The 24,825-nt window shown below is 40.1% G+C and overlaps 1 protein-coding gene across 1 annotated transcript; it reads right to left on the bottom strand.

Moving 5' to 3' along the window:
- Window positions 1–2,998: 2,998 nt before the first annotated feature.
- LOC109081925 (sialoadhesin-like) lies at window positions 2,999–24,668 on the bottom strand. Its single transcript, XM_042754395.1, has 5 exons — window positions 24,537–24,668; window positions 22,144–22,179; window positions 21,717–21,992; window positions 10,722–10,997; window positions 2,999–3,423 (listed from the first exon to the last, which is right to left on the bottom strand). The coding sequence occupies exons 1-5, from the start codon at window positions 24,565–24,567 to the stop codon at window positions 2,999–3,001; spliced, it is 1,044 nt and encodes a 347-aa protein (XP_042610329.1). The 5' UTR covers window positions 24,568–24,668.
- Between the last annotated feature and the right edge of the window lie 157 nt (window positions 24,669–24,825).

Genomic DNA, 24,825 nt, shown 5'->3' with positions numbered 1-24,825 from the left:
GCTTTCATTAATGCACTCCGAGTGTTTTATATCCATCAGAGGACCTGTACGCCAACTGAGATGTGATCAGGGAACAAATTTCATGGGTGCAAGAAGAGAGTTTTCTGAGTTGCTCAAAGGGATGGATCAAGAACGTCTACGAGTAATCAGTTGTGAATTTGTAGCCAATATCCCATCAGCGAGTCATATGGGTGGAGTCTGGGAATGCCAGATTTTAACAATCAGAAGCATCCTGACCACAATGCTAGACAAGTCTGCTAGCAGACTTGACACCACGAATCTTAGAAGATTTTTTTATGAGACAATGGCCATAATCAACAGCAGACCATTAAGTGTTGAACATCTTCATGATCCTACCGGTCCAAAACACCAAACCCCCAATCACATACCAACCACCAAAAAATCACACAAAATACCACCTCTATCTGCGCAAGAGGTGGACAAGAGTGCAGTTCCTGGCAAATGAATTCTGGCATGATGGAAACATGAATATCAATATTAAGCGATGGAAACGTGAATATATATTAAATCTCCAACAACGCAAGAAATGGCAAAGAACATCACGAAATTCACAAGTAAATGACATTGTGATACTACAAGATGACAATGCTCAAAGAAATGAATGGAAGCTTGCCAGGGTAGTGGAAACTTACCTTAGTGCTAACGGCATTGTACGAAAACTGAAGTTACTAGTCAGTGACACTACAATTTGTAAAGGAAAGCCACACACTAGATCAGTTTACCTAGAAAGGCCTACCCACAAAGTAGTTACTTTAATTGAAGCCAATTAAGTCACACATAAAACAGTTACACTCACGCACACCTGAAATTTTATTTTGGTTGATTTTACTTCAATATATTTGTTTAAAGGAAAATCCCACATTTCAAGTAAATGAGTTATTTTGGTGGGAGTGTAAATGCTGTTATGTAGATGCTCTGCATATTTGTTTCATAATTAATTCTTTGTAATTAACTCTTTTTTTTGTAATTAACTCGTGACTTTTGTATTAATTCATTTGAGGTTCAATTTAAAATATAAATAAGTTGTAATGTGATGTAAATTCATTTGGTGTACTTTAAAACATAAGGCGCGAGGATGCGTCACTTTAATGGAAATGACGTGTCTGTTAGTCGCCCCGATGGACTGATGATGAGCAAACGCATCACAAGGCTCTTCGGAGTTAAAATACGTTTAACTTAAAATCAGTGCTGTCACAAGCCAAAAGGGCAGTAAAGAAGATTTTCATAAGCTCAAAGACCTCTTTTCATGACAAACGGCCAAAGAGGTATTTGTTTGTAAAATGTAACAAAGGTGTTCATAATAGCGCTAAGCGCCATTTTGTGTTTGATGTATTTGTACATTTGTTTCACATTTGTTTCACTTGTGTACAGTTCTCACGGCATTGTGGAGTTAAGACGTCAAAGGCATGAAAGATAAAGAAGACGACCATAAGAATAAAATGCCCGTAATAAACAACCAACCTCTTTTCTTTTGTAAAGAGCTACAATATGCGCGTCTGTGTATTTCTCTTTGTAGAGTGAGTTTACTTAAAAACAGCGATTGTATCCTCTCGTCGCTGGAAAATATAATGTAGCGATTCAGTATTTAAACTGTATATAATAAAAGTCGTGGGGCAGCGTTGACAAGTTTATTTTCTCCTGGATGTTTGAGCTGCGCAATTTCCGATATGTGTGTGTGTGTGTGTGTGTGTGTGTGTGTGTGTGTGTGTGTTTGTGTGTGTGTCAGTAAGCAGTGCATTAATACAGAACGGAACGGTAATTAAAGGCTTTAATGCACACCAGTATATGTGTGTATTGTAGGAGCTAGACGACGTATGATGACATGTGACGGCATAGTAGTAGTGTCCCAATTCTTAGGGGAATATTTTCACTCCTACCCCTTGACACTCTGTTTCAAGGGACAAGGGAAAGGGGTAGGTGGAGGGGTATAAAATAGAATTGGGATTAGGCCTCAAAGTGCCTTTATTTGTGTGCTTGTGTAATGTTTTTTTTTTTGTGTGTGTGTGTGTGTGTGTGTGTGTGTGTGTCTGTGTGTGTGCTCATTACTGTTGTAAAGCCCACCAATCCAACTTTGTGAATATTCATATTGGATACTCGATGTCATGAGTCTGAACCAATGAAACATCATTTTCAGACCCATGCTGATGTAAATAAACCAGCTTGTTGCTAAGCAGTAGAAAATAACACCTTTGGTGATTGTTCAGAACACACTGCACAGTGCTTTGTGTCTTATCACAGAAATGTAAATCCTCTGAAAAACACGAAAAAGAAAAATGGCAGAAATTTCAAATTTTCAAGCTTTTAATTCATAAGTGATCCATACATGCAGGATAATATTGTCTGACTGCTATGACGGCAGAATGATGTGGACTAAAGTACTTCAGACACTTTGGGCTGTTTCTCACAAAACTACTGTATAAAGGTAGAAGAGTTGGAATAAAGCACATGGGTCACTGGTTTCTTGAAACTATCATAGTGTTTTTAGGTCCTCTTGAACTTTGAAAGCTCCTGTCTCCATTAATAAGTGACTTAAATCATAGTAATGCAACAGAAGAGCCATATTGTGTGCCCAAACAACCCTTCAGTGAACAGTTTTTAAAAGAACCATTTTTCAGTGTGAAGAACATTTTAATCTAAAGACCCTTTTGTTTAATGGAAAAATATCATGTATGTTAAAGGTTCTTCATTAAACCATCAAAGCCAATAAGAAGCTTTATTTTTAAGAGTGTACTTATAGGGGAAGTTCACACAGAAATATGATGATGTTCAGGTCTGTGCTCACACACATCAGACTGAAGCCGTTAGCTGTTGTGTGTTATAATGCCATCAGTGTTATGTTTGTAAGATGACACTTCATACTTAAAATTTAAAATACATTTTGATATTCCCGTAACCAGTTCATTGTTGCATCTGTTGTGAACACAAGAACAGCTCCTGTGTGAACAGCTCCTTAACAAGTTAAAAGAGAAATAAACCCTCAAATGAATGGAACAGTCATATTTATGAGTAATGTGAATGTAACATCTGATAATGAGAACGTCTTTTGATTGGATGTGTGATCATACATGTAGTGCAGAAGGACAGTGAAATTCAACTCACCTTTCACAGTGAGAGTAAAAACAGAGCTTGATTGTGATGAGACTGATCTTATCTGTCCTCTACACGCGTACTGATCCTGATCAGATGTAATTACTCCTCTGATAGTGAGAGTGTCTCTGTTTACAGTGTAACGATCAGACGTCTGGAACATTACACTGTCTTTATACCACTCATATCTCCACTCAGGTGTCCACTCATATCTCCAGCTACTGTAATCAGACTCAATCACACACGTCAGATTGACTGTCTCTCCAGTGAATACAGGACTGTCTGGAGTCACAGTCAGTGAAGATCTGGGTAAATCTGTGAAGAAAGAAGACGGAGCTCTTTCAGTGAACTCGTCAGAAACATGATCTGATCATCTGAGTTCCTGTATTTGTGTGACACTGATGTTAAAGAGGAGAGTGATGGTCTCTCTTTCTACTGATTCACTACAGGTTTAATGTGATTCAACATCAGATCATCTCAAACAATCATCAGACGAACAGTGAACAAGTGTTATTTTTGTTCTCTTTAACTTGATATTCAGTGGTGGACGAAGTACACAAATCAAGTACTTGAGTAAAAGTACAGATACATATACATATAATAAAATAGTACTCCAGTAAAAGTAAAAGTTGTCACGGTGCAGGGTGCCTTCTCAGCTTCCCCTGCGGTCTGTGTTGTCCTGTCTGTTCGGTAGCTCGTGGTCTGGGCAATCAGCGCTGATCATGGCGGGGGTGCGCAGATCACAAGCTGAGTCTTCCCCACCTGTCGCTCGTTCCCCAGCTCCCTTATATGTCTCTGCCTCTCTGTCTGTCGTCGTGAGTAGATTGTTTTGTCTTTGCCCGTGGTTTGTGTGGTGTCCAAGCTGCATTCTCACCTTCTATTTTCCCGTCTAAGGATCCGTAGTTCAGAGATCCGGCAGCGCGAGTGGTCCGCAGTGTGCCGGCCAGCTCGGAGATCTCTGTGTGCGCCAGAGCATTTAATTATTGTTTATGTTTTTTGTGTTTTTATGGCGGAGAATAAAGATTCTCCTTTTCCCTACTCTGCATCTGAGTCCTCTGTCTAGCCCGCACCCTGACAGAATCTACTCACCAAAGAATGGATTCAGAAGAGGAGACGGAGCTGCGCCGAGCTCTCCTGCAGCAAGGCTCTCTACTGGGTCGACAGCAGGAGGAAATCGCGGCTTCTCGCGCGCTTACTCAGAGATCTCTCTCCAACTCAAACAGCTAGCAGAACGGCTTGACCAGCTGCAGGCCAGCCCTTCAGCAGCCCCGTCTGTCCCACCCGCTCCTCGCCACGCGGAACCGCGACTTAATCCGCCCGCTCCATACTCGGGTGAGCCCAACTCATGTCGGTCTTTTCTGTCCCAGTGCTCGCTAACTTTCACTCTCCAGCCTTCCTGTTTTCCCACGGACCAATCCAGGGTAGCGTTCGTCATCACTCTCTTAGTGGGTCAAGTGAGAGAGTGGGGAACGGCCATGTGGGACAGCAAGCATGACTGTTGTGTGTCGTTTGAGGCATACTCGAAGGAGCTGCGCAAGGTATTTGATCGCTCGGCACGTGGGATTGAAGCAGCACGAGCATTGTCGCTGCTTCAGCAGGGAGAGCAGTCGGTGTCTGGTTACTCCATTCAATTCCGCACGCTCGCCACGTCCTGCGGCTGGAATGAGAAGGCTCTCTGGGATCACTTCCTCCACGGCCTGGCTGAGCATGTGAAGGACGAGATCTATTCTCTGGAGCTGCCTTCTGGCTTGGATGAGCTTATCGACCTCGCCATTCGGGTCGACGACCGGATTACTCTCCGTTCTCGGCACCGAAGAGAGGGGATTCCCCATGAACACCTCACCGGGGTCGCGTGTGGAGCAGCATGTGACACGATGTCTCAACGCCACATCCTCCCGGAGGAGGAGCCTATGCAGATCGGGAGAGCACGGCTGACCATAGGAGAGCGACGCCATCGCCTGGAGAATCAGCTGTGTCTGTACTGCGGTGAGGCGGGTCATGTGGTAGCGGCATGCCCTGTGGCAGGGCGACGCTTTTCACGCAAGGGAGAGCGCATGGTGAGCGTCACTACTACTCGACTGCCACCTGGTGGCCGTTCAGAGTTTCAAGCTTCAGTACAGTTTGGGGGAGCTGTTTTCCAGGTTTCGGCATTGATTGACTCTGGAGCGGAGGGCGACTTCATGGATTCCAGATTGGCAACAAGTCTGGGGATTTCGGCCGTCGCGCTGGCCGAACCTATTTCTGCCAGGACCCTTCGTGGCACCCATCTCACTAATATTACCCACACCACCCCGTTTGTCACACTGACTTTGTCTGGTAATCATGCGGAGGAGATTAAATTTCACCTTATTCACTCGCCAACACCGCTCCAGTGGTGTTGGGTCACACCTGGCTGGTTAAACATAACCCTCATATTGATTGGGCCCGTGGTTCTATTTTGGCGTGGAGCCCTTTCTGTTTAGCTCAGTGTTTGGGTGCTGCATTTTCCCCAGTCTTGTCTCATTCTGTGTTGCAGGAGGAGCTGGTTAACCTGGCGGATGTACCGGAGGCTTACCATGATTTGAGAGCGGTTTTCAGTAAGTCCTGAGCTTCATCGCTGCCTCCGCACCGCCCGTACGACTGTGCGATTGACCTGTTACCTGGCACTACTCCACCTAAGGGGCATCTTTACTCTCTGTCGGGTCCGGAGAGGGAGTCCATGGAGAGGTATATACATGATTCTCTGGTAGCAGGCATTATCCGTCCCTCTTCCTCTCCAGCCGGGGCGGGGTTCTTCTTCGTGGAGAAGGAGGATGGATCGTTGCGCCCCTGTATTGACTATCGGGGGTTGAATGACATCACGGTAAAGAATCGTTATCCTTTGCCGTTGATGTCATCGGCCTTCGAGCTCCTTCAGGGGGCAACCATCTTTACGAAGTTGGACCTCCGCAGTGCTTATCACTTGGTTCGGATTAGGGAGGGGGACGAATGGAAGACCGCCTTTAACACCCATACGGGGCATTTTGAGTATTTAGTTATGCCGTTTGGGCTTTCCAACTCCCCGGCGGTCTTTCAGGCACTCGTCAACGACATGCTCCGAGACATGGTCGATCGGTTTGTTTTTGTTTACATCAACGACATCCTGATCTTCTCCCAGAACGAGCGCGATCATGTCCAGCATGTCAGGCGAGTGCTCCAGCGGCTGCTGGAGAATCGTTTATTCGTTAAGTTGGAGAAGTGTGAGTTTCACGCACAGTCGGTTCCGTTCCTGGGATTTATTCTCTCGTCTGAGGGTATCCGAATGGATCTCGCCAAGGTAAAGGCAGTTGCTGATTGGCCCACCCCAGATAGTCGTAGAGCGGTCCAGCGCTTTCTGGGGTTTGCCAGTTTTTACAGGTGGTTCATTCGGAACTTTAGCCAGATCGCCCTTCCTCTGACTGACCTCACCTCCACAAAGAAACGATTCTGTTGGTCGTCGCAGGCCCAAGCTGCGTTTGAGAACCTTAAGAGTCTATTTATTTCGGCCCCTATTTTAACGACCCCTGACCCATCTCGTCAGTTCATTGTGGAGGTGGATGCGTCGGAGGTGGGGGTTGGGGCAGTTTTGTCTCAAAGATCATCTTCGGACGAGAAAATACATCCCTGCGCATTCTTTTCTCATCGTTTAACCCCCATGGAACGGAACTATGACATCGGGAATAGGGAGTTACTAGCTGTCAAGCTGGCGCTGGAGGAGTGGCGGCACTGGTTAGAGGGAGCGCGATTTCCGTTTATTGTTTGGACTGATCATAAAAATCTTGAGTACATTCGCACCGCCAAGAGAATAAATTCTAGGCAGGCTCGCTGGGCATTATTTTTTGGACGTTTCAGGTTTACAATTTCTTATCGCCCCGGCTCTAAGAATGGTAAACCTGACGCGCTGTCGCGGGTTTTTGAGGCTGAGGCTAGACCCACCCTCCCTGTGGCCATTTTGCATCCCGAACGGGTTGTGGCTGCGGTCGCCTGAGGGGTGGAGTCCAAGGTCCGCACGGCACTGCGCGACGCTTCTGTTCCCACTGGATACCCAGAGGGTCTGCTCTTCGTACCCGAATCAGTCCGAACTAGCGTACTACAGTGGGGCCACTCTTCTAGTCTAGCTTGCCACCCTGGAGCGACTCGTACTTTTAGGTTAATCAAGCAGCGGTTTTGGTGGCCGTCCGTGGCGCAGGATGCTCGAAGGTTTGTGTCGGCCTGTCCTATTTGTGCTACGGGTAAGGGATCCAATCGACCCCCAGCAGGGCTACTCCAGCCTGTGTCGGTCCCTTCGCGGCCCTGGTCACACATAGCGATGGACTTTGTTACTGGCTTGCCTCCGTCTAGTGCAGGGGTGCCCAACCCTGCTCCTGGCGATCGACTGTCCTGCGAAGTTCAGCTCCAACCCTAATCAAACACACCTGAAGCAACTAATTAAGGTCTTCAGGCTCACTTAAATTAAAGGCAGGTGTGTTTGATTAGGGTTGAAGCTAAACAATGCAGGACAGTCGATCGCCAGGAGCAGGGTTGGGCACCCCTGGTCTAGTGGCAGGACGGTAGTTCTCACTGTGGTGGACAGGTTCTCAAAGGCGGTCCATTTTATTCCCCTCCCCAAGTTGCCGTCAGCGAGGGAGACACCGACTATTGTCTTAGATCACGTTTTCCGGATTCATGGCCTCCCAGTGAACGTGGTTTCTGACAGGGGTCCCCAGTTTGTGTCTAGGTTTTGGACAGAATTCTGTCGACAGCTGGGAGCGACTGCGAGCCTATCCTCCGGATATCACCCGCAGACCAATGGTCAGGCCAAGCGTGCCAACCAGGATTTGAAGAGTGTTCTGCGCTGTGTGGCGTATGCTGAACCGTCATCTTGGAGTTCCAGGTTGACCATGGTAGAGTATGCGCATAACTCCCTCCCGGTCTCATCTACGGGTTTGTCTCCCTTCCAGTGCTGTTTAGGCTACCAGCCACCTTTATTCCCCACTCAAGAATCCGATTCCGTTGTTCCCTCCGCACATGCGTTTATTCAGAGATGCCTCCGTACTTGGAGGATCGCCAGAGAAGCCCTCACTCGGACTGGCGAGAGGAACAAGGCATCGGCGGACCGTCACCGTACTAAGCCCCCACTTTACGTGTGTGGTCAGAGAGTCTGGTTGTCTACTAAGGACATTAACTTCAGACTGCCCTCACGTAAACTGGGACCCAAATTTGTTGGACCGTTTATTATCGCCAAAGTGCTTAGTCCGGTGTCAGTGCGGCTCAAATTGCCCCCTCAGTTTAGAAGGATCCACCCGGTTTTCCATGTTTCGAAGATCAAACCCGCCTTTCGCTCCCCCCTTCAGCCCCTGACCTCTGCCCCTCCGCCTCCTAGGCTCATCGAGGGGTCGCCAGCCTATACTGTACGGCGGCTCATTGATGTGAGGCGTACGGGTAGAGGTCATCAATATCTGGTAGACTGGGAGGGTTATGGTCCGGAGGAGAGATGCTGGATTCCGGCTCGCGATATTCTGGATCGCGCTCTCATTGATCAATTTCATCAACGTCATGGTGAGTCCTCCGGGGACGCCAGGAGGTGGGGGGTACTGTCACGGTGCAGGGTGCCTTCTCAGCTTCCCCTGCGGTCTGTGTTGTCATGTCTGTTCGGTAGCTCGTGGTCTGGGCAATCAGCGCTGATCGTGGCAGGGTGCGCAGATCACGAGCTGAGTCTTCCCCACCTGTCGCTCGTTCCCCAGCTCCCTTATATGTCTCTTCCTCTCTGTCTGTTGTCGAGAGTAGATTGTTTTGTCTTTGCCCGTGGTTTGTGTGGTGTCCAAGCTGCATTCTCACCTTCTGTTTTCCCGTCTAAGGATCCGTAGTTCGGAGATCCGGCAGCGCGAGTGGTCCGCAGTGTGCCGGCCAGCTCGGAGATCTCTGTGTGCGCCAGAGCATTTAATTATTTTTTATGTTATTTTGTGTTTTGTGGCGAGAATAAAGATTCTCCTTTTCCCTACTCTGCATCTGAGTCCTCTGTCTAGCCCGCACCCTGACAAAAGTACTCCTTTTTCAATTTTATTCAAGTGAAAGTACAAAAGTACTTGTTTTTTTATGTACTTAAGTAAAAAAGTATCAAAAGATAGATTTTGCAATTTTATATAGGCTACTTAATTAAATTTTATATTAGCAGATATTTTTTATAATCCTACTGCTTAAAAAACCTGGGATTTTCCCAAAATAACCACTATCTTGGAGTCAAGATATATTTTTGTTGTTGATATGGACTATGTTGACGAGAGTAATGTTCACTGTGAAGCATACACTGTGATGTACCTGAGAGAAAACAGATTCGACCATCTGATCTTCACCAGTAAGAAAAAAAGTGTTTAAAGTTTGTTGTTATGCAGAACATCACAGTTATATATGACATGAGAATAAGGCCTGAAGGCCGGGATAACATTTTAAGGGAAATATAATTATACTTTCATAATGATCTTTTTCTTCTCAAACCTTGTCTGTGGTGTAAAAACACCCCTGGCCAAATGCCCCCAGAGGGCATCACTTCCCACTTTGATAATTACTGTAGTTAAAATGTTCTGAACATCACATCCTTTCTTTTCCCTAAGATGTAATCTATCTAGATGGTTGAATAAAAATATTTGGACTTTATTTTTTAAAAATTACCTCAAATTATCACCAGCAAGCTTATTAGCTAGATATTTAGCATCAGCTAACAATATTTACTTATTTCCAGTATGGTTATGAATAAACATTCATATCTGTGTACTCAGCTAGTTAATTCAATCAATATAAACATTTATACTGTTGATAAACAATATAAAAACAGACGTCACATAGGGATAAATGCGTAGCATTTTAATAAAACTGTTAACATTACGGCAGCGGGGAATTTGAACCTGCATGAGTTATGTTATTTAATCTGTGTTATTTTAATGCTTAATTTCTTTGACCTAAAACATAGAGACACTGATGTTGATGTGTTTGCATAGTCTGCATTCAAGCATTTCAGTGGGCTTAAATAGTTCACTCTTTACAGCAGATTTAGTTCACAAACAACTTTCAGTTTTGACCTAAATATGATTTTCAGTTACAATAATAATTTCTAAATTTCGACATTAATAACTTACTTTTAACAGCTTAAGACACGCGCGCTCACAAGATCTCCCGATTCTTATTGTGAATCAGTGAGTTGTCGACTCGAGAACAGCTGCAATCGGATCATTCTAATTTGTGAATGAATCGTTTGGTGCGATTTGCGAACTGATTTAGAAGGTTCATTCAAAAGACTCAGTTCGTTCTTGAATCAGAAACTGCTTCTGCATCTCGGAGCACGTGATAAGGAGTAACGATATGTTTTATGAAATGTAGTGAAGTAAAAAGTACGATCTTATGCTTTGGAATGTAGTGAAGTAAAAGTAAAAGTTACTCAAAATAAAACTACTCCAGTAAAGTACAGATACTTGAAATATGTACTTAAGTACAGTAACGAAGTAAAGCTACTCCGTTACTGACCACCACTGTTGATATTTTATATGTTATTCTGAGAACTTCAGGAGTTTGTATGTCTTGTCTGAATAAATGATCAAATGTGTAGTACAGATAGTTTAAGAGGACAATGATATTCAACTCACCCTTCACAGAGAGATAAACATAAGAGCTTAACTGTGATGAGACTGATCTTTCATCTCTCTGTCCTCTACACCTGTAATAACCCTGATCAGATGTAATTACTCCTCTGATAGTGAGAGTGTCTCTGTTTACAGTGTGATGTTTAGACACTTCTGTGCTGTCTTTATACCACTCATATCTCCAGTCACTGTGAGACTCAATCACACAGGTCAGATTGACTGTCTCTCCAGTGAATACAGGACTGTCTGGAGTCACAGTCAGTGTTGATCTGGGTAAATCTGTGAAGAAAGTCAAAAACATAGTGAGTCAAACACCTCTTCCTTGAAATGTTGTAAATGTTTCACAGAACTGAACAATTCATCCATGCACACATCCAGTGAAACGACAGACTTCTCTTTAGTGACGTATGCTGGATTTCTCAGTTTATTACATTTAGTCCACTTTAACCAGGAGCTGCAGCTCTGCAGAGTTTAGCTTCATCCTTAATTAAACGAGTCAATCCACGAAATCTGTGACTTTCCACTTGGAATAATTAAAAAAATAAAGTAAGTTTAATCAACATTTTTTAAATATCCATGAAATGGAGACACCTTAAAATGACAAGAAATTGTATTGTGCCATCTCAGGCTATGTAATTTATTATTTTTCTACCTCATGTTTTGGTATTTTGTCAACCCTGTTACCGACACAAGCGTTACTAGATACTATAGTTTAATTAGAACTATGTGATAGTTTTCACATATGAGCAGCATTTTAGTCCCTCTTTTCACTGGGATTGTTTCAAATTTTGGTTCATTGGGGTCATCGGATGTGACATGCACTTTTACAAATAGTTTGAACATAAATGTGTGTTGGCAGTGTGTGTACACAACCACCCTATAATGATAAAGATCCACCCAGTGTTTTTTTTATTAATATCGTTAAACTATTACCCCTTTCTTAAATCAAGCCATTCTCAGATGACGTCACACAGACAGGCCCCTCCCACGATAGTTGATTGACACTAGCTTTTGCCTTAGCTCCGCCCTGAGTGACTGTCATCAGTCTGCTATTGTTTCACCGCCGGAGCAGATGTAGACAAGAATGGCTTCTAAGTGATTGAGGTGTTCTGTTGTTGGATGTAATAATCAACACAGCAGCAGAGGTGGAAAGAGTATGTAAATATTCTACTCAAGTTAAAGTACCATTACATTAATGAAATGTAAACTCAGTTCCTGGAGGGCCACAGCCCTGCACAGTTTAGATATAACCCTAATTAAACACATCTGATCCAGCTAATCTAATCATTTAGGCTTATTTGAAAACTGCATGGTATGTGTGCTGGAGCAGGGTTAGAACTAAACTCTGCAGGGCTACGGCCCTCCAGGAACTGAGTTTGACACCCAGGCCTATAAATCTCAAACGAGTTGTTTTTAATTAAAGGAATCAGTTATTTAGAATAATAAGACATTTGGGCTGTTGCCAGGCAAATTAAATCAGTATCAACAAAATTAATTTTTTCAATGCAGAGGAAACACAGAAGCTTCATCTGAAGTGGAATTTAGATTACACACCGTTTAATGATGGACATGAATGCATTTAACCTGTAGTTACAAATGCAGAAATAATGTTTTGATATACAAGACAAAATGTTGAATACTCGTTTGAAATTAAAAAAAAATAAAATAAAAAAAGATACTTTAAATGTGACATTAAAACTGTCAGTAGGATTCAGCAAGTCACTGTTAATAAGTGAGTCACTGCGATTGAACCGAATCATTTAAACGGTTGATTAATTCAGGAACGAAACACCGTCATGTTGATCAGAAACACAAAACTGTGCTAAGGTTGCTGTGTTTGGAAATATTTTTGTTGTCGAAATAGAGCAAAAACATGCAATCTGGTGTCTAAAACGCTAGTCTCTCAATTAATTTCTTGTTTATTGAACTGTTGTAAAAAAAAAAATCTATATGTAATCATGCTGATTTTTGGAGAAAATGTCTATATTTTTTTATATAATTTTGTGATCATTCTAAATGCATTTTAACAGACTGAATCACACAGTGAAAAAAAACACTCTAAATGAACGCTTGCACTAGTCTAACCTACTAGACTTCACGACACTCTGTAGGAGTGTTTCGTTTGGTTTTTGGCAAAATACTGATAATGTCAAATCACCAGTGGTGGAAAGAGTACTGAAAATTTGTACTTAAGTACAAGAACTGTTACATTGCTGAAATAATACTCAATTTCAAGTAAAAGTACTGGTGTCCAAACAGTACTTAAGTAAAAGTACAAAGTACTCCTCTCAAAAACTACTCAGAGTACTAATTACTAGTTACTTTTTAGCCGGCGATATTTAATTACCAAAAAATATTCATATCAAAGACCTATGTGGATAATAGCAACTTTGAACAAAACCAACTTTTATCTTATTAACAAAGTACCGGTACATGAATTAGTGGTCATTGTACAGTAATTTCTAACTTCAATACCTTGGTTGGATAGGAGTGGTTAAAGGGGTCCTATTATGCTCTTTTATAAAGTCTTGATTTCATTTTGGCAGGTGTAATACAACAGCCTCTTTTGCTTGGTGGTTCGAAAAATGCATTATTTTTCACATAATTTACATTATTACAATACCTTTCTCCTCAGCCTGACACAAACGGCTCGATTAGTTATGGGTTTGACGAAGGCCCGCCTTCCGAAAAACGAGATGTGTTGTGATTGGTTAGCTGTCCCAGCGCGTAGTGATTGGCGAACAGCTCAGATGGTGTTTCAGTACTGCCCCGCCCCTTGCCAAAGCAGCAAGTTCTGTCTGCTCCAGTATAGTTAAGATAGCATCAATATTGTCATATCAATTTGAGCCGGATTCAGACCCTGCACTGTAAAAAATTATTTAGCATTTTAGTTGTTTCAATTAATTTTTTATGTTGACACAACTTGCAGTTACTGAATTTGTTCATTCAACTAACAATTTTAAGTTTTCAGTGTCTCGACTAGTTTGAAAGTTGACTGAACTAGATTATTTGTCCTCTCAACTTAAAAAAATGTGTTGAATCAATTCAATAGCAATATCACGTTCTCAACATCACTTATCGCGAGATCTCGTGAAGGCCATTACAGTCAGAAGACGGTCATCAGCCATCCTGGTCAGCTTCTCCACAAAGTTTGGAGATTTTACCAGAATACAACTTTGGTAAGTAAAATATTTGTATTTATTGGCTTAATGTGTAAAATTACATTCGTTGTCTTGAAAGAGTAAGTATGGTTTAAAGAGTCGTATTTTCTGTATGTACTGTATGCAAATGTTCGTTTCGCGGCACTCTGAAGCCTCAAAATACAGGCGGTTCCACAGTAATGACTGTACAATGTAGTGATGCAGTTAGACAGAGAAATATCCTATTCCAAAACATTTCTAGCACAAATTTACATGGTAAAGAAATTAAAGTTCCATCTTTGTTTAAAGACTTTCTGGTGCATTTCACTTACAACCAATGACATTTCTAGAAGGATATTCATCAGTCAGGTGTGGATCTATTCTGAATGTTTGATAACTTTTGACAAAATTTAATCCAGGAGCAAAGAGAAATCATTTCTACTTTAAAAGCACGGAGAGATCGCGACTGCACACAAGCAGTTCATTTGTATAAGTCAGGCCTATTTAAGAGATCGCATCCAGTTTTCTGCGATTACATGACAGTGTTCTCATGTTACAATATTTGCGCGGGAATTGTTATAATTATGCGGAATACCTGCAATCCCGCGCAGACATGACTGTAATTGACAGGAGACGGATGACCGTCAAACTCACTCGGAGAGGAGAGAGAGACGCAGATTGTATTGGTTTATATTTGGCAGAAACTGTGGAAAATGAGTAATGGAACCGTGTCAGATATTTCAGTATCAGTATAAAAATATAGATTATTTGGAAGTTGAAACAACACTACCAATGTGGTTTGTTTCTCCAAGCTCTGAGGTCCATAAATCTAACTGAGCTCCAAACGGAACATTCCAACCACCTCCACACCTTCAGAAACCATTCATATAACATGGCCCCTACACGACCATACACCATCAGATATCTTTATTGGCTGCTGAAGTGCCTTCAAAAGTTTGAATATCAATTCAAATTGTGGGCGTACTCAGTAACGAACTGTGATTTTAAAAGTAACAAAGTAGATTATTTTGCTTAATTAGTACTTTAAGTACAAGTAAAAGTAAAACTTTAAAAATATACTCAAAAAAGTACAAGTACCCGAAAAAACTACTTAATTACAGTAACGTGAGTAGTTGTAATTCGTTACCTCCACCACTGCAAATCACATATCGTTAAAACAACAATTACGATATTATCGCAGACGATATATATCGCACACCCTGCACCACTGTATATTTGACTAATTTTATGTAAAAACTTTTGCTAAACTGTCAAAGCTTCATTTTAACCACAAAAGTGCAATTGCTGCAAGTATTTTCGACCTTACCTCTACATGCTTGCGAAGGCCTGATGTCGAGATTTTATAAGCTGCTAGTTTAGTCTCCATAGGCAAAAAGATGACCGTGTACACTGCATAGAGCTACGTAAATATGGCCAGGGGTTCACTTCATTTCCTTTGAGTTCAACTTCAGTAGATTACGACAGGGTTTCATTTTCAGCTGGGTCTGCACCATAATGTCTTGTCCATCTGCATCTTTCTTGTGATTTTAGCGCCAGTTTGCTCTCCTGCCCATTATTTAGCCTACTGCAGTAGCCTAGTTTCCAGGGAACATTTTTTTTTTTTACTCATACGATGATAATACTGATTCGTGATATTCACATAAAATCCACGGGAACTGATTGTCTGTAAGGATGTCTCAGTAATTAATGTGTTTTAAAATGTAGCGAAGTACAATACTTCAAACAAAATATACTTAAGTATAAGTAAAATTGCAGATTTTAAAAATTACTTTAAAAAGTTTTTGAAGTACCTGATAAAGCTACTCAATTACAGTAAATGCGGTGTAAATGTAATTTGTTACTTTCCACCTCTGCACAGCAGTCATCATTTACTCCCGACATCTAAGTTTTTTTTTTTCATTTTATTTTATGAATCTTTGCAAATTGTTCACCTTTGTAGGGTATCAGAACCGAATCAGACAAATTAAAGATTCGATCAGGTGCATGGTTGAAACACGAGGAGCCGAATTCCACACAAAGGCTCGAGACAACAGGATGTAGTAAATCAAATCCTAGCACCACATTTGGAAGCAAGGCCACTAACTAGCAGCTTGAACAGCTTTCAACATTAGAACAAAAGAACAATTATTGATAATTCCAATTCGGAAAGGAAATTTGGGGCAAGTAATCAAGATTAATGGTCAAAGGGATGCACAGCATGACCATCACATGTAAATCCATGATAGTAATCATGATCACAAGATCTTTGGATTGACTTCCCCCACCTAGAAGAAAAGAACCAGACTGAAATTCCTTTAAGGGGACCTTTTAACCTCTGGTCTCCACAGAACGTCCTTATGTCAAAGAATTGGCACAGAAACTGTCTTTTACAGATGTAGATGCACCAAAATGAACTAAAAAAAAAGACTTATAAAAGAATATCAGTCCATTGCTTAACTCCATATTATAATATGAAACCCACACATTTGACTATCATGTTTCTAATCACTTACTGTGTATGTCTTTTTAATAACTATTGAATAGGTTAAGGATTCATGTTCATGTTTAGTATGTGTGTGTTTGAATCTTCTTGCTTGAAACATTTCTGATCATCAGTTATTTGTCAAATGTATCAAATTCTTGTTATTGGAATCATGTCCAAAATTATACCCTGCAAGAGCGGGAAAATTCGGACCACGTGATTGATAAGATAACATATGATTTATTGAACGGGCATGAGAAACATCGCAACACCCCGAGCAAAGACAATATTTAATTGGTCAAGACAACATTTGAGGTGTGGCCGAAAGGCCAGTTTAAATACTCAGGACACCATCAAATTTAGCTTTTTAGCCTTTGCTCTTACACAACACTTATACACACTCTTTGTCATTACATTTTGCGTTCTTTGAGCGCTGTTCCAGTGTTCTTCAGCCTGCACGCCTGCTGCTACTTAGCCACGATGAGAAGAAACCACCTAGACTCGTGAAACTAATTTACTTCTATTCTTTTACTTTAGTTTATTTTCTTTTCCCTTGAGAGTTTCGTGTTCTGGGTTAAGTTTTGCTAAACACAGTGTCTCCAAGTCCGAGCTCGAGTGCCCGTCTAAAACTTCAACCAGCCCACAACTCTGCATCGTCAGTCAACACCCAACCACGGGCTTCCCAAGACGTCACTTTAACAGAGGGAACCCCCTTTACACAGGCATCACAAGTAACGTACCTCCAGACTAAGCTGAACTGGTGTATCTGATATAATTTTAACCTCATTGATGAACTCAATGCGAGGGTTAATTAAGTGATTTGTTTGTTCATGTCTATGCAATTTTACGTATGGCTGTAAACTTGGGATTTACTAGGGGTAGATCTCCACCAAACTGATTCTTTCCTAAGACTTATAAAAGAATATCTTCCATGCTTAACTTCAAATCATAATATGTGTGCTTGTGTTTGAGATCAGTTTCTACATGTCTTAGATATGTCTAATAAAGCCTTATTGAATATTGAAAAGAGCAGTTTATCTTTAGTTTTGTGTGTTTGAATCTTAATGCTTAAAACGTGCTGAGATTGTTACTGTGCTAATTAATAGTGTTTTTGTTATAATCAGATATTAATATCCATTGCAGAGTTGAAAAATTATACCACGGAGTTCAATGAATCGCTGGCCGTTACAGTGATCAGGCCGATAAAAACAGTGAGATTCTGTCCAAATTCCCTCCATTAAAATTTTAAACACATTTGTCAACTAAATTGACCTGTTTCCCTTACACTTTCCAGGACACCATTATGTTTGCTAGCAGTTGCTTTTAGTCACACACGATGAATGCAGCATAACAGTTTGTGTCCACACAGCGCTTCAGCGAGCAGCTGCTGACGCTAAGAGCCACGATGAGAAGAGAACAGCCTAGAGCTGAAACATTAGAATTTAAAGCGACATTCCCTTGAGAAATTTGGCTCTGCTTAAGTTTTGAACAGAGCTGTTTTCCGATTCCGACCTCGGTGTCGTCAACTTCAACCAGATTCTGTTTCGTCACTCTACCCAATTGAGACTTTTTAAAGACCAACACTTCAACAAAGGTACAGACTTTTCACATGACCCTAATGAATCACCTCAACTAAGTGGAAAATGGGGTATCTGATATATTTTAACCTTTATTGAGGAACTCAATGCGAAGGTTAATTAAGTCATGGTTGTTCATGTCTAGCATGACGTTGTCATCCTAATTTTGGAGGTAGTGACCAAATGTCATTTAAGGGTGGAAAAAACCATATTTTTACAAGAGTATCAGATAGTTCATGTATTTGCTTTATTTCCAAAATAAAATAAACTACTCAGTTAAAATTAACAATGGAAAAGTCTCCAAGGCTGTATCAAACCGGAACGCAATTGTGATTGCAATTTTCAAAGTTAATGACAGTAATCAGGATTCGGTCCGACAGCCGCCTCACAGGCCCCCCGAATCGTTACAGGAGAAACTAAGATCAACACACAGCAGATCATGCCACATTACATACAGTTATACACAGTTTTCAATTGTCCACACTGTTTTCCACCATTGTTTTGTCACCTTAGTTGTCCATACAGTTGTATGACACAGTTGTAAACAGTAGTTTTTCAGTTTACGTCACCCATCTGAAGCGAGCTGGCCAGGAAAGAGAACACCTCGTTTTAAGGGCTCAATTATACACCCTTACTAAATGCCTTTCCATTTTTTGTGCGGTGTCCCTCGACCAGAACTTCAAATACTGATTCCTGCTTCATAGATTCAGAAAAACCAACACACAAAAGCACACAGACATCACGATCTAATGGGCTTTAAACTTGTTTACCATTTTCATTCTAACCAAGTTCTTGACTTTCTTGGAAGAACTTCTGGGGTGTGAGGGTGTGTGCTTGTGTCACCTCGCTTACATGACTGTTTATCTAATAGAGCCTTATTCATATGAAAAGAGCAATCTTGTTTTGGGTGCTTACAAGTTAATGGTTTAAACTGCCTGATCATCTGTACCCCGGGGTCATTTTTTCACTAGTAATTTGGACAATTAATATAATACAGAACTTGATTATACGGATGTTAAATGAATCGCGGCTCTTTCAACTTGTGGAACAGTGATTCTGTCTGAAATTCCCTTTAACGTTTTTAGATTTGTTTTGAGCTAAATTACCTGATTCCCTTACACTTTTCCTAATTTTGGAGTTAGCACGCTTCACGCTGAATTTAAGAAAAATACCGTCTCTCAGAAGCAGCTGATAAGAAAGGGGCGTTGGTCGGCAAGCTTTTTAGAATTTTTTAGTTCAAAGGAAAAGCTTGCTAGGAACATCAGCTGTTTTTGCATTTTTCGTAACTGTGTTGTTTTACAATAATGAAAAATTTAACCAAATCAGTTACAGACATATTTAAAGACCCTACACGAATCATATCAACTTGTGGAAACACTGGGCATCTGATGACATAATACCATATTTGTCAAACAGATGAAAAGAACATCCTAATTTTTTGCCCTTACGGACCACATGTCATTTAAGACAAAATAGTAAAAGATGGATTAAAAAAGGGCAGTCCAAAGTCAGATCATTGTATATTTAAAGTTACAATAGAAAAACCCGGGAAGGCTTTATCAAATATAATAATTACGATTTATTATGAAATTAATGACAGAACAGGAACGTCATATTCATACTGATCTGGTTCAAATGATAGGACACATAGTCAAAGCACACTGAACAGATCCTTTGGTTACATCTACTATACATCAATTTTAAACTGCTTAAGTGTTTTGCCCTTACTTTCTTAGCTTAACATTGACAATAGTAAACAGTAAATTTTTCAGCCAGTTTCAAATCAGTGTAGATCGCACATTTTTGATCTAAAGTTTTAAGGGTATTGTAATTAGAAATATCCCCTACAAAAATACTGATATGGTTCAATTAAAAAAGAATTTGAATCAGTTTTGGTCTGTGAATCAAGTGAACCAAGTTCTTGACTTTGTGAACATTGCAAAACTGGGGGTGAAGGTCTGCAGTAATGCTCGCAAACAAATGAATTTAATGGAGCCATTATGGACAATACGAATGGAAAAAAATTTTTGAGACTGAAATGCCTATCCTGTCATTTACAACAACAGTAATAGTAACAATACCAATAATATTCGGCTCTGGTGATATGAAATTCGTCTCTTTTTCAAAGTTAGAAGAGCTCGGCTCTAGACAGCTGGCCACAGCTCCCAAATGGCTCTTCATTTAGTATCACTCGGAGCCTTCTATTGAGAGCCCAATTAGCAAATTGTGAATGCCCCTATGTTGGTAAGCATTTTTTTTTATTCTGTGTTTTCTTAAAAGCCTTATTTTTATGCATTTTTCGTAACAAAATAATAATAATAAAAAAATTATAATAAACAGTTACTATTATTTAACATTTTAATAAAACTTTAATTGAACAATTGAACACGGAACCACAGCAAACAAATCAAATAAATAAAGGCAAAATCTCTGACATTAAGACCCTTTAGTCTTTAGTGCCGGATGGCATTCAGAAATATCAAATGTCTCAGCTTGGATGTGCTGATGCGATTTCTGTGTCCATAGAAGTGCCAGGACAATTTTTAATATAACTTCAATTAGATTCGTCTGAAAGAAGTAAGTCAGAAAGAAGTCATATACACTAAATTGTATCAAGGGTTAAAAAAATACAGGAACTGACCGCTTTAATGACATCATCTATATCAAAAAGGTTAACCCTGCAATTTCCTTAGCTTAAGATTTCTCCCTTTTCTTTAGTAAAAATGGGTCTCAACAGCTTTGTGAATAGGTTTTAAGAAGTACTCTAATTAAAAAACTTTTACAGTCTACTTATGAATTGTGTCCAGGTTTAGTCAGTGTGAGTTAACAAGATAATGAGCAACAGTGTGTGTGTGTGTGAATAGAGCCCCAGGTTTAGTCAGTGTGAGTTAACAAGATAATGAGCAACAAATTAAAGTAATCAGGCAAGATGAGTCTTTCAATTAATCAATCAGAATTTTTCACCAAGTACAACATGATCCTGTATCAACATCCTTGTTGATCCTGGAACAACATTTCAATTAATCAATCAGAATTGAGGGATAACTTTTCAGCAAATATCTGTTTTAGGCTTACAATCATGGTTAGGTGCTTCTAAACTCTGTTAATCAGCTATCAGTTCCCTCTGATTTTAGGAATAAATTATGGGTAGGGTTAGGTTTAGGGGGAGGGATTGGGTCTTACTTGGCGAAATCACGATGACCCTTCCTAAAACAGTATCAAAATCACTGATAAGTATTTACCTCCTTTAAACATCTTCTGCACTTCTGCATTTGAACAGAACAGTGACTAGAACGTGTGATAACAGCATTAACAGCAAACATAGACTACAGTGTTTCCACGGATGAACAACTCTAGAATATCCTGCACTTAAACAACTAACTCAAAGAAAGAAAGAAAGAAAGAAAGAAAGAAAAATGCCTGGTTTATTTATTTATTTCTTTTTCTCAGATGAATGTTTTCAGTGATGATTGAAACTGAATGGCACTATTCATAAGATATTTTTATATACTGGCCAATTTATAACGTATACCTACATGATGATTCTATTTTTTTTTTTTCTGAAAGAAAATGCACAGGGTTACAGTAAAAACTGCAACTTTCACATGTATCTGACTGATAGATATACTGTGTGCTGTTATTTCAGTGTTGCTGTTAATGCAATTATTTCAGCAAATAATTTTCTACATACATTCAGTTCAGTTAAATCAGTCAGAACTATATTGCTAAACTTATTCACCCTGGAGTAACAAATATTGTTTTAATGATCATTAAACATGATGTGAACATGAACACTCACCTGATACAGTCAGTGTAACAGCAGCACTGGTGTCTGATCTCTGTGAGTCTGATCTCTCTCCTCTACAGCTGTATTCAGCACTGTAATCAGCTGTGAATCTGATCTCTGCTGTTGTTGTTGTTGTTGTTGTGTGTGGATAGAAAGTGTATCCATCTTTAAACCAGCTGTATGTCCACTGAATGTCTCCTGCTCCCTGTATGTCACATGTGAGAGTGACTGTCTCTCCTCTGAACACACGCTCATCTGGACTCACCTTCAATACAGCTTTTGGTCTCTCTGTATCAATACACATATGAGTAAATGAGTAAATTGTATCAATTACTGTTATGAACTCAAAACCTCCTTGTGAGAAAAACACTGCATTGTAGGCAAATAAACATAAAAAAATACAAAACAATTTAAATTTGTTAAATTTACAGCACAGTACCTTGAGTGAGTCCAGCGTGGATGAAGGACATCAGCACTAAAAACAGAAGAAACACAGATATGAAGCATTTCCATTCATTCAACACAATGCAGATCACTGAAACTTGTTTATTTTAGTTTATTTTACATGAACTGAAAGTGTCTTTCTGTGTTTGAATAAGAAACATCATCAACACACACAATGACGTCACAGGACTCATGAACGATACGAGAGTCGATTCACTGATGGATTCACTGCTGCCCAGAGAAGCACTTTCAACCACAACATACAACACATGACCATATTCTCATCAACCTGACGTCAGTTTCTGTAGAGCTGTCTGTTTAGCTTTTCCATTGCTCGTTGTGTTATATTTGTTTTGCCGTCTTTGTATTTTTGCTTTTCTGTTTGTATAACCATACGTGTCTCAAATGAATTTTGTATTGTTTCCTCTGTTTGCTTCACCTGTTTATTTGCTCATTTTTTGTATAACATGAAAGATGATATTGAAATATATCAAATGTAGAATCGTGCAATTTTCATGCCATTAACTGTAGACAGATTCAGACAATAATTATTTTTCACGTTGACGTCTATAAAAATTAATTTACACAACACAATTACTGTCCAAATAGGGCTCATGACATAATTATATAATAATACACAAAAATTCACTTTTGTATGAAGACACTTGTGAACACGTTACATGCAGAAATATAGTTAACCTTTCTCATCACTGATTATTCACTGAAACAAAACAAGCCACAAAACTCCTAAACAAAGGAAGTCAAAGTGTTTGAGATGCACTCAGCCTCACTTCCTGTTTGACGCTGGTATCATCAACTTAATTGTGACTTCACATTTAGACACGGTGTTTTCACAAGAAGTATATTTGAAATGAACCAAACTCAGTTCAGTTGAAGTGAAGCAGAAAAGAAAACTGCTGCAGGTGACCTCAGTGCTTTCAGAGTTCACAATGTACACAGACTGATACAACATATTCATATTTGCAGTATATCAAAACAAGTGGCCTTTATTTCAACTAAATATAGCATATATATGCTATATTATAAGCATCAATAAAAAACATTTCACAAAATAAAACATGATAATAAATGTGATGTGTAATAATTATATTTTTCAAACTGGAGCCAAGAGTCTTTCTGATAGTCAAGCATTAGTGGAACATGTTTATGATAATTTCTAAAGGTCTATAAACCTGAGCAGAACTGACTTCAAACATCCACTAAAATGATGTTGAAACAACCTGCTTAAAAATGAGTGAAAAAGTGTCTCAGAAAAAGCAGTTAGTTCTTAAAAGCTTGAGCATCATTTGCTGGCACTTGGTTGGACATGTTGTGTCTAATGCAATGGAATTCATACATTTTTAATGAGATAGTTTGCCCAAAAATGCTACTCTCATGAATGTGCATTAAACACTGACACAGAAGAGAAGAAATGGTTAAATAAAGTTATTTTCATTTTCTTTGCACAAAAAAGTATCCTCATAGCTTCATAAAATTATGGTTGACTATTTTAAAGATGCCCTTACTATGTTTCTAGGTCTTGAATGCTTCAGTTCCCTTGCTGTCTAATGAGGGTCAGAAAGCTCTCGGATTTAATCAAAAAGATCTTAATTTGGGTTCTGAAGATGAATGAAGGTCTTATGGGTTTGGAACGACATGAGGATGAGTAATTAATGACAGCATTTTCATTTTTGGTTGAACTATCCCTTTAAGTGTGACTTAGCTGTCCAAATACTTTAACATAAACTTTAACATGTCATCACACTGAATCTGAACAATAAAGAATACAATCTGCAGTCGCACTGATAGTCTTGTGAGCAGTGTGTCAACATACAGCGCCGTTATTGTGTTAATCCTGACACAAGGACCTTTTCCGATCCAGCTACCTCACACACACACACACACACACACACACACACACACACACACACACACACACACACACACACACACACACACACACACACACACACACACACACACACACACACACACACACACACACACACACACACACACACACACACACACACACACACACATACACACACACACACACACACACACACACACACACAACACACACACACACACACACACACACACACACACACACACACAATCACTTATTGTCAATTCTCATCTGTCCTTTCATAATAAAGGCAAAAAATGCCAGAAAAAGAGAACAGAATTAGCAGTAAGGCTAAAGTCACAAACCCTCCTACACACAGCACAACCTGCTGAAACTGATCTTCAACTGAATACAACATATTAGAAACAGAAAACAGAAGAAAGTGTAGAAGAGGGCAGCTAAACTCAGTTCCTGGAGGTCTGGAGCTCTGCAGCTGAGTTTTTCATCTCAGGTATAGAATATAATAAAATACTTACAGAGGATGAGAGCCAGTGCACCGGACCCCATACTGACACATTAATAAAAATAACTGCTGTCCGGTGTCATCTAAAACAGACACTTCCTGTTTAACAGTCATTTCACACTTCGAGATGGGATGAGGGAGGAGATAAACCAAGAAATAGGAAGAAAAATATTAATTTTAAGATATTTCGCTTCTTTCTTTTAGTGCATGCAGGTTGTTGGAGCTCTGTTTCACTGCTTGAAAAGAAGTTCTTTCAGAATTGTTCTGAATCTTATTTTGTTCATTCACACACAGCCTTTTCA

The sequence above is a fragment of the Cyprinus carpio genome, unplaced genomic scaffold (genome assembly GCF_018340385.1).
Source record: "Cyprinus carpio isolate SPL01 unplaced genomic scaffold, ASM1834038v1 S000006507, whole genome shotgun sequence".
Lineage (NCBI taxonomy): Eukaryota > Metazoa > Chordata > Actinopteri > Cypriniformes > Cyprinidae > Cyprinus > Cyprinus carpio.
Note: the sequence above shows the minus strand (reverse complement) of the source record. Positions and strands in the feature narration are given on the sequence as shown.

What these genes read in the sequence shown, in the direction of transcription:
- LOC109081925 (XM_042754395.1), bottom strand. Translation starts at nt 24,567, where the DNA reads ATGGGGTCCGGTGCACTGGCTCTCATCCTCT. An exon ending in TGCACTGGCTCTCATCCTCT is followed by an intron (nt 22,180 to 24,536) that starts GTAAGTATTTTA and finishes TTCTGTTTTTAG; the next exon opens with TGCTGATGTCCTTCATCCAC. An exon ending in TGTTACACTGACTGTATCAG is followed by an intron (nt 10,998 to 21,716) that starts GTGAGTGTTCAT and finishes CTTTCTTCACAG; the next exon opens with ATTTACCCAGATCAACACTG.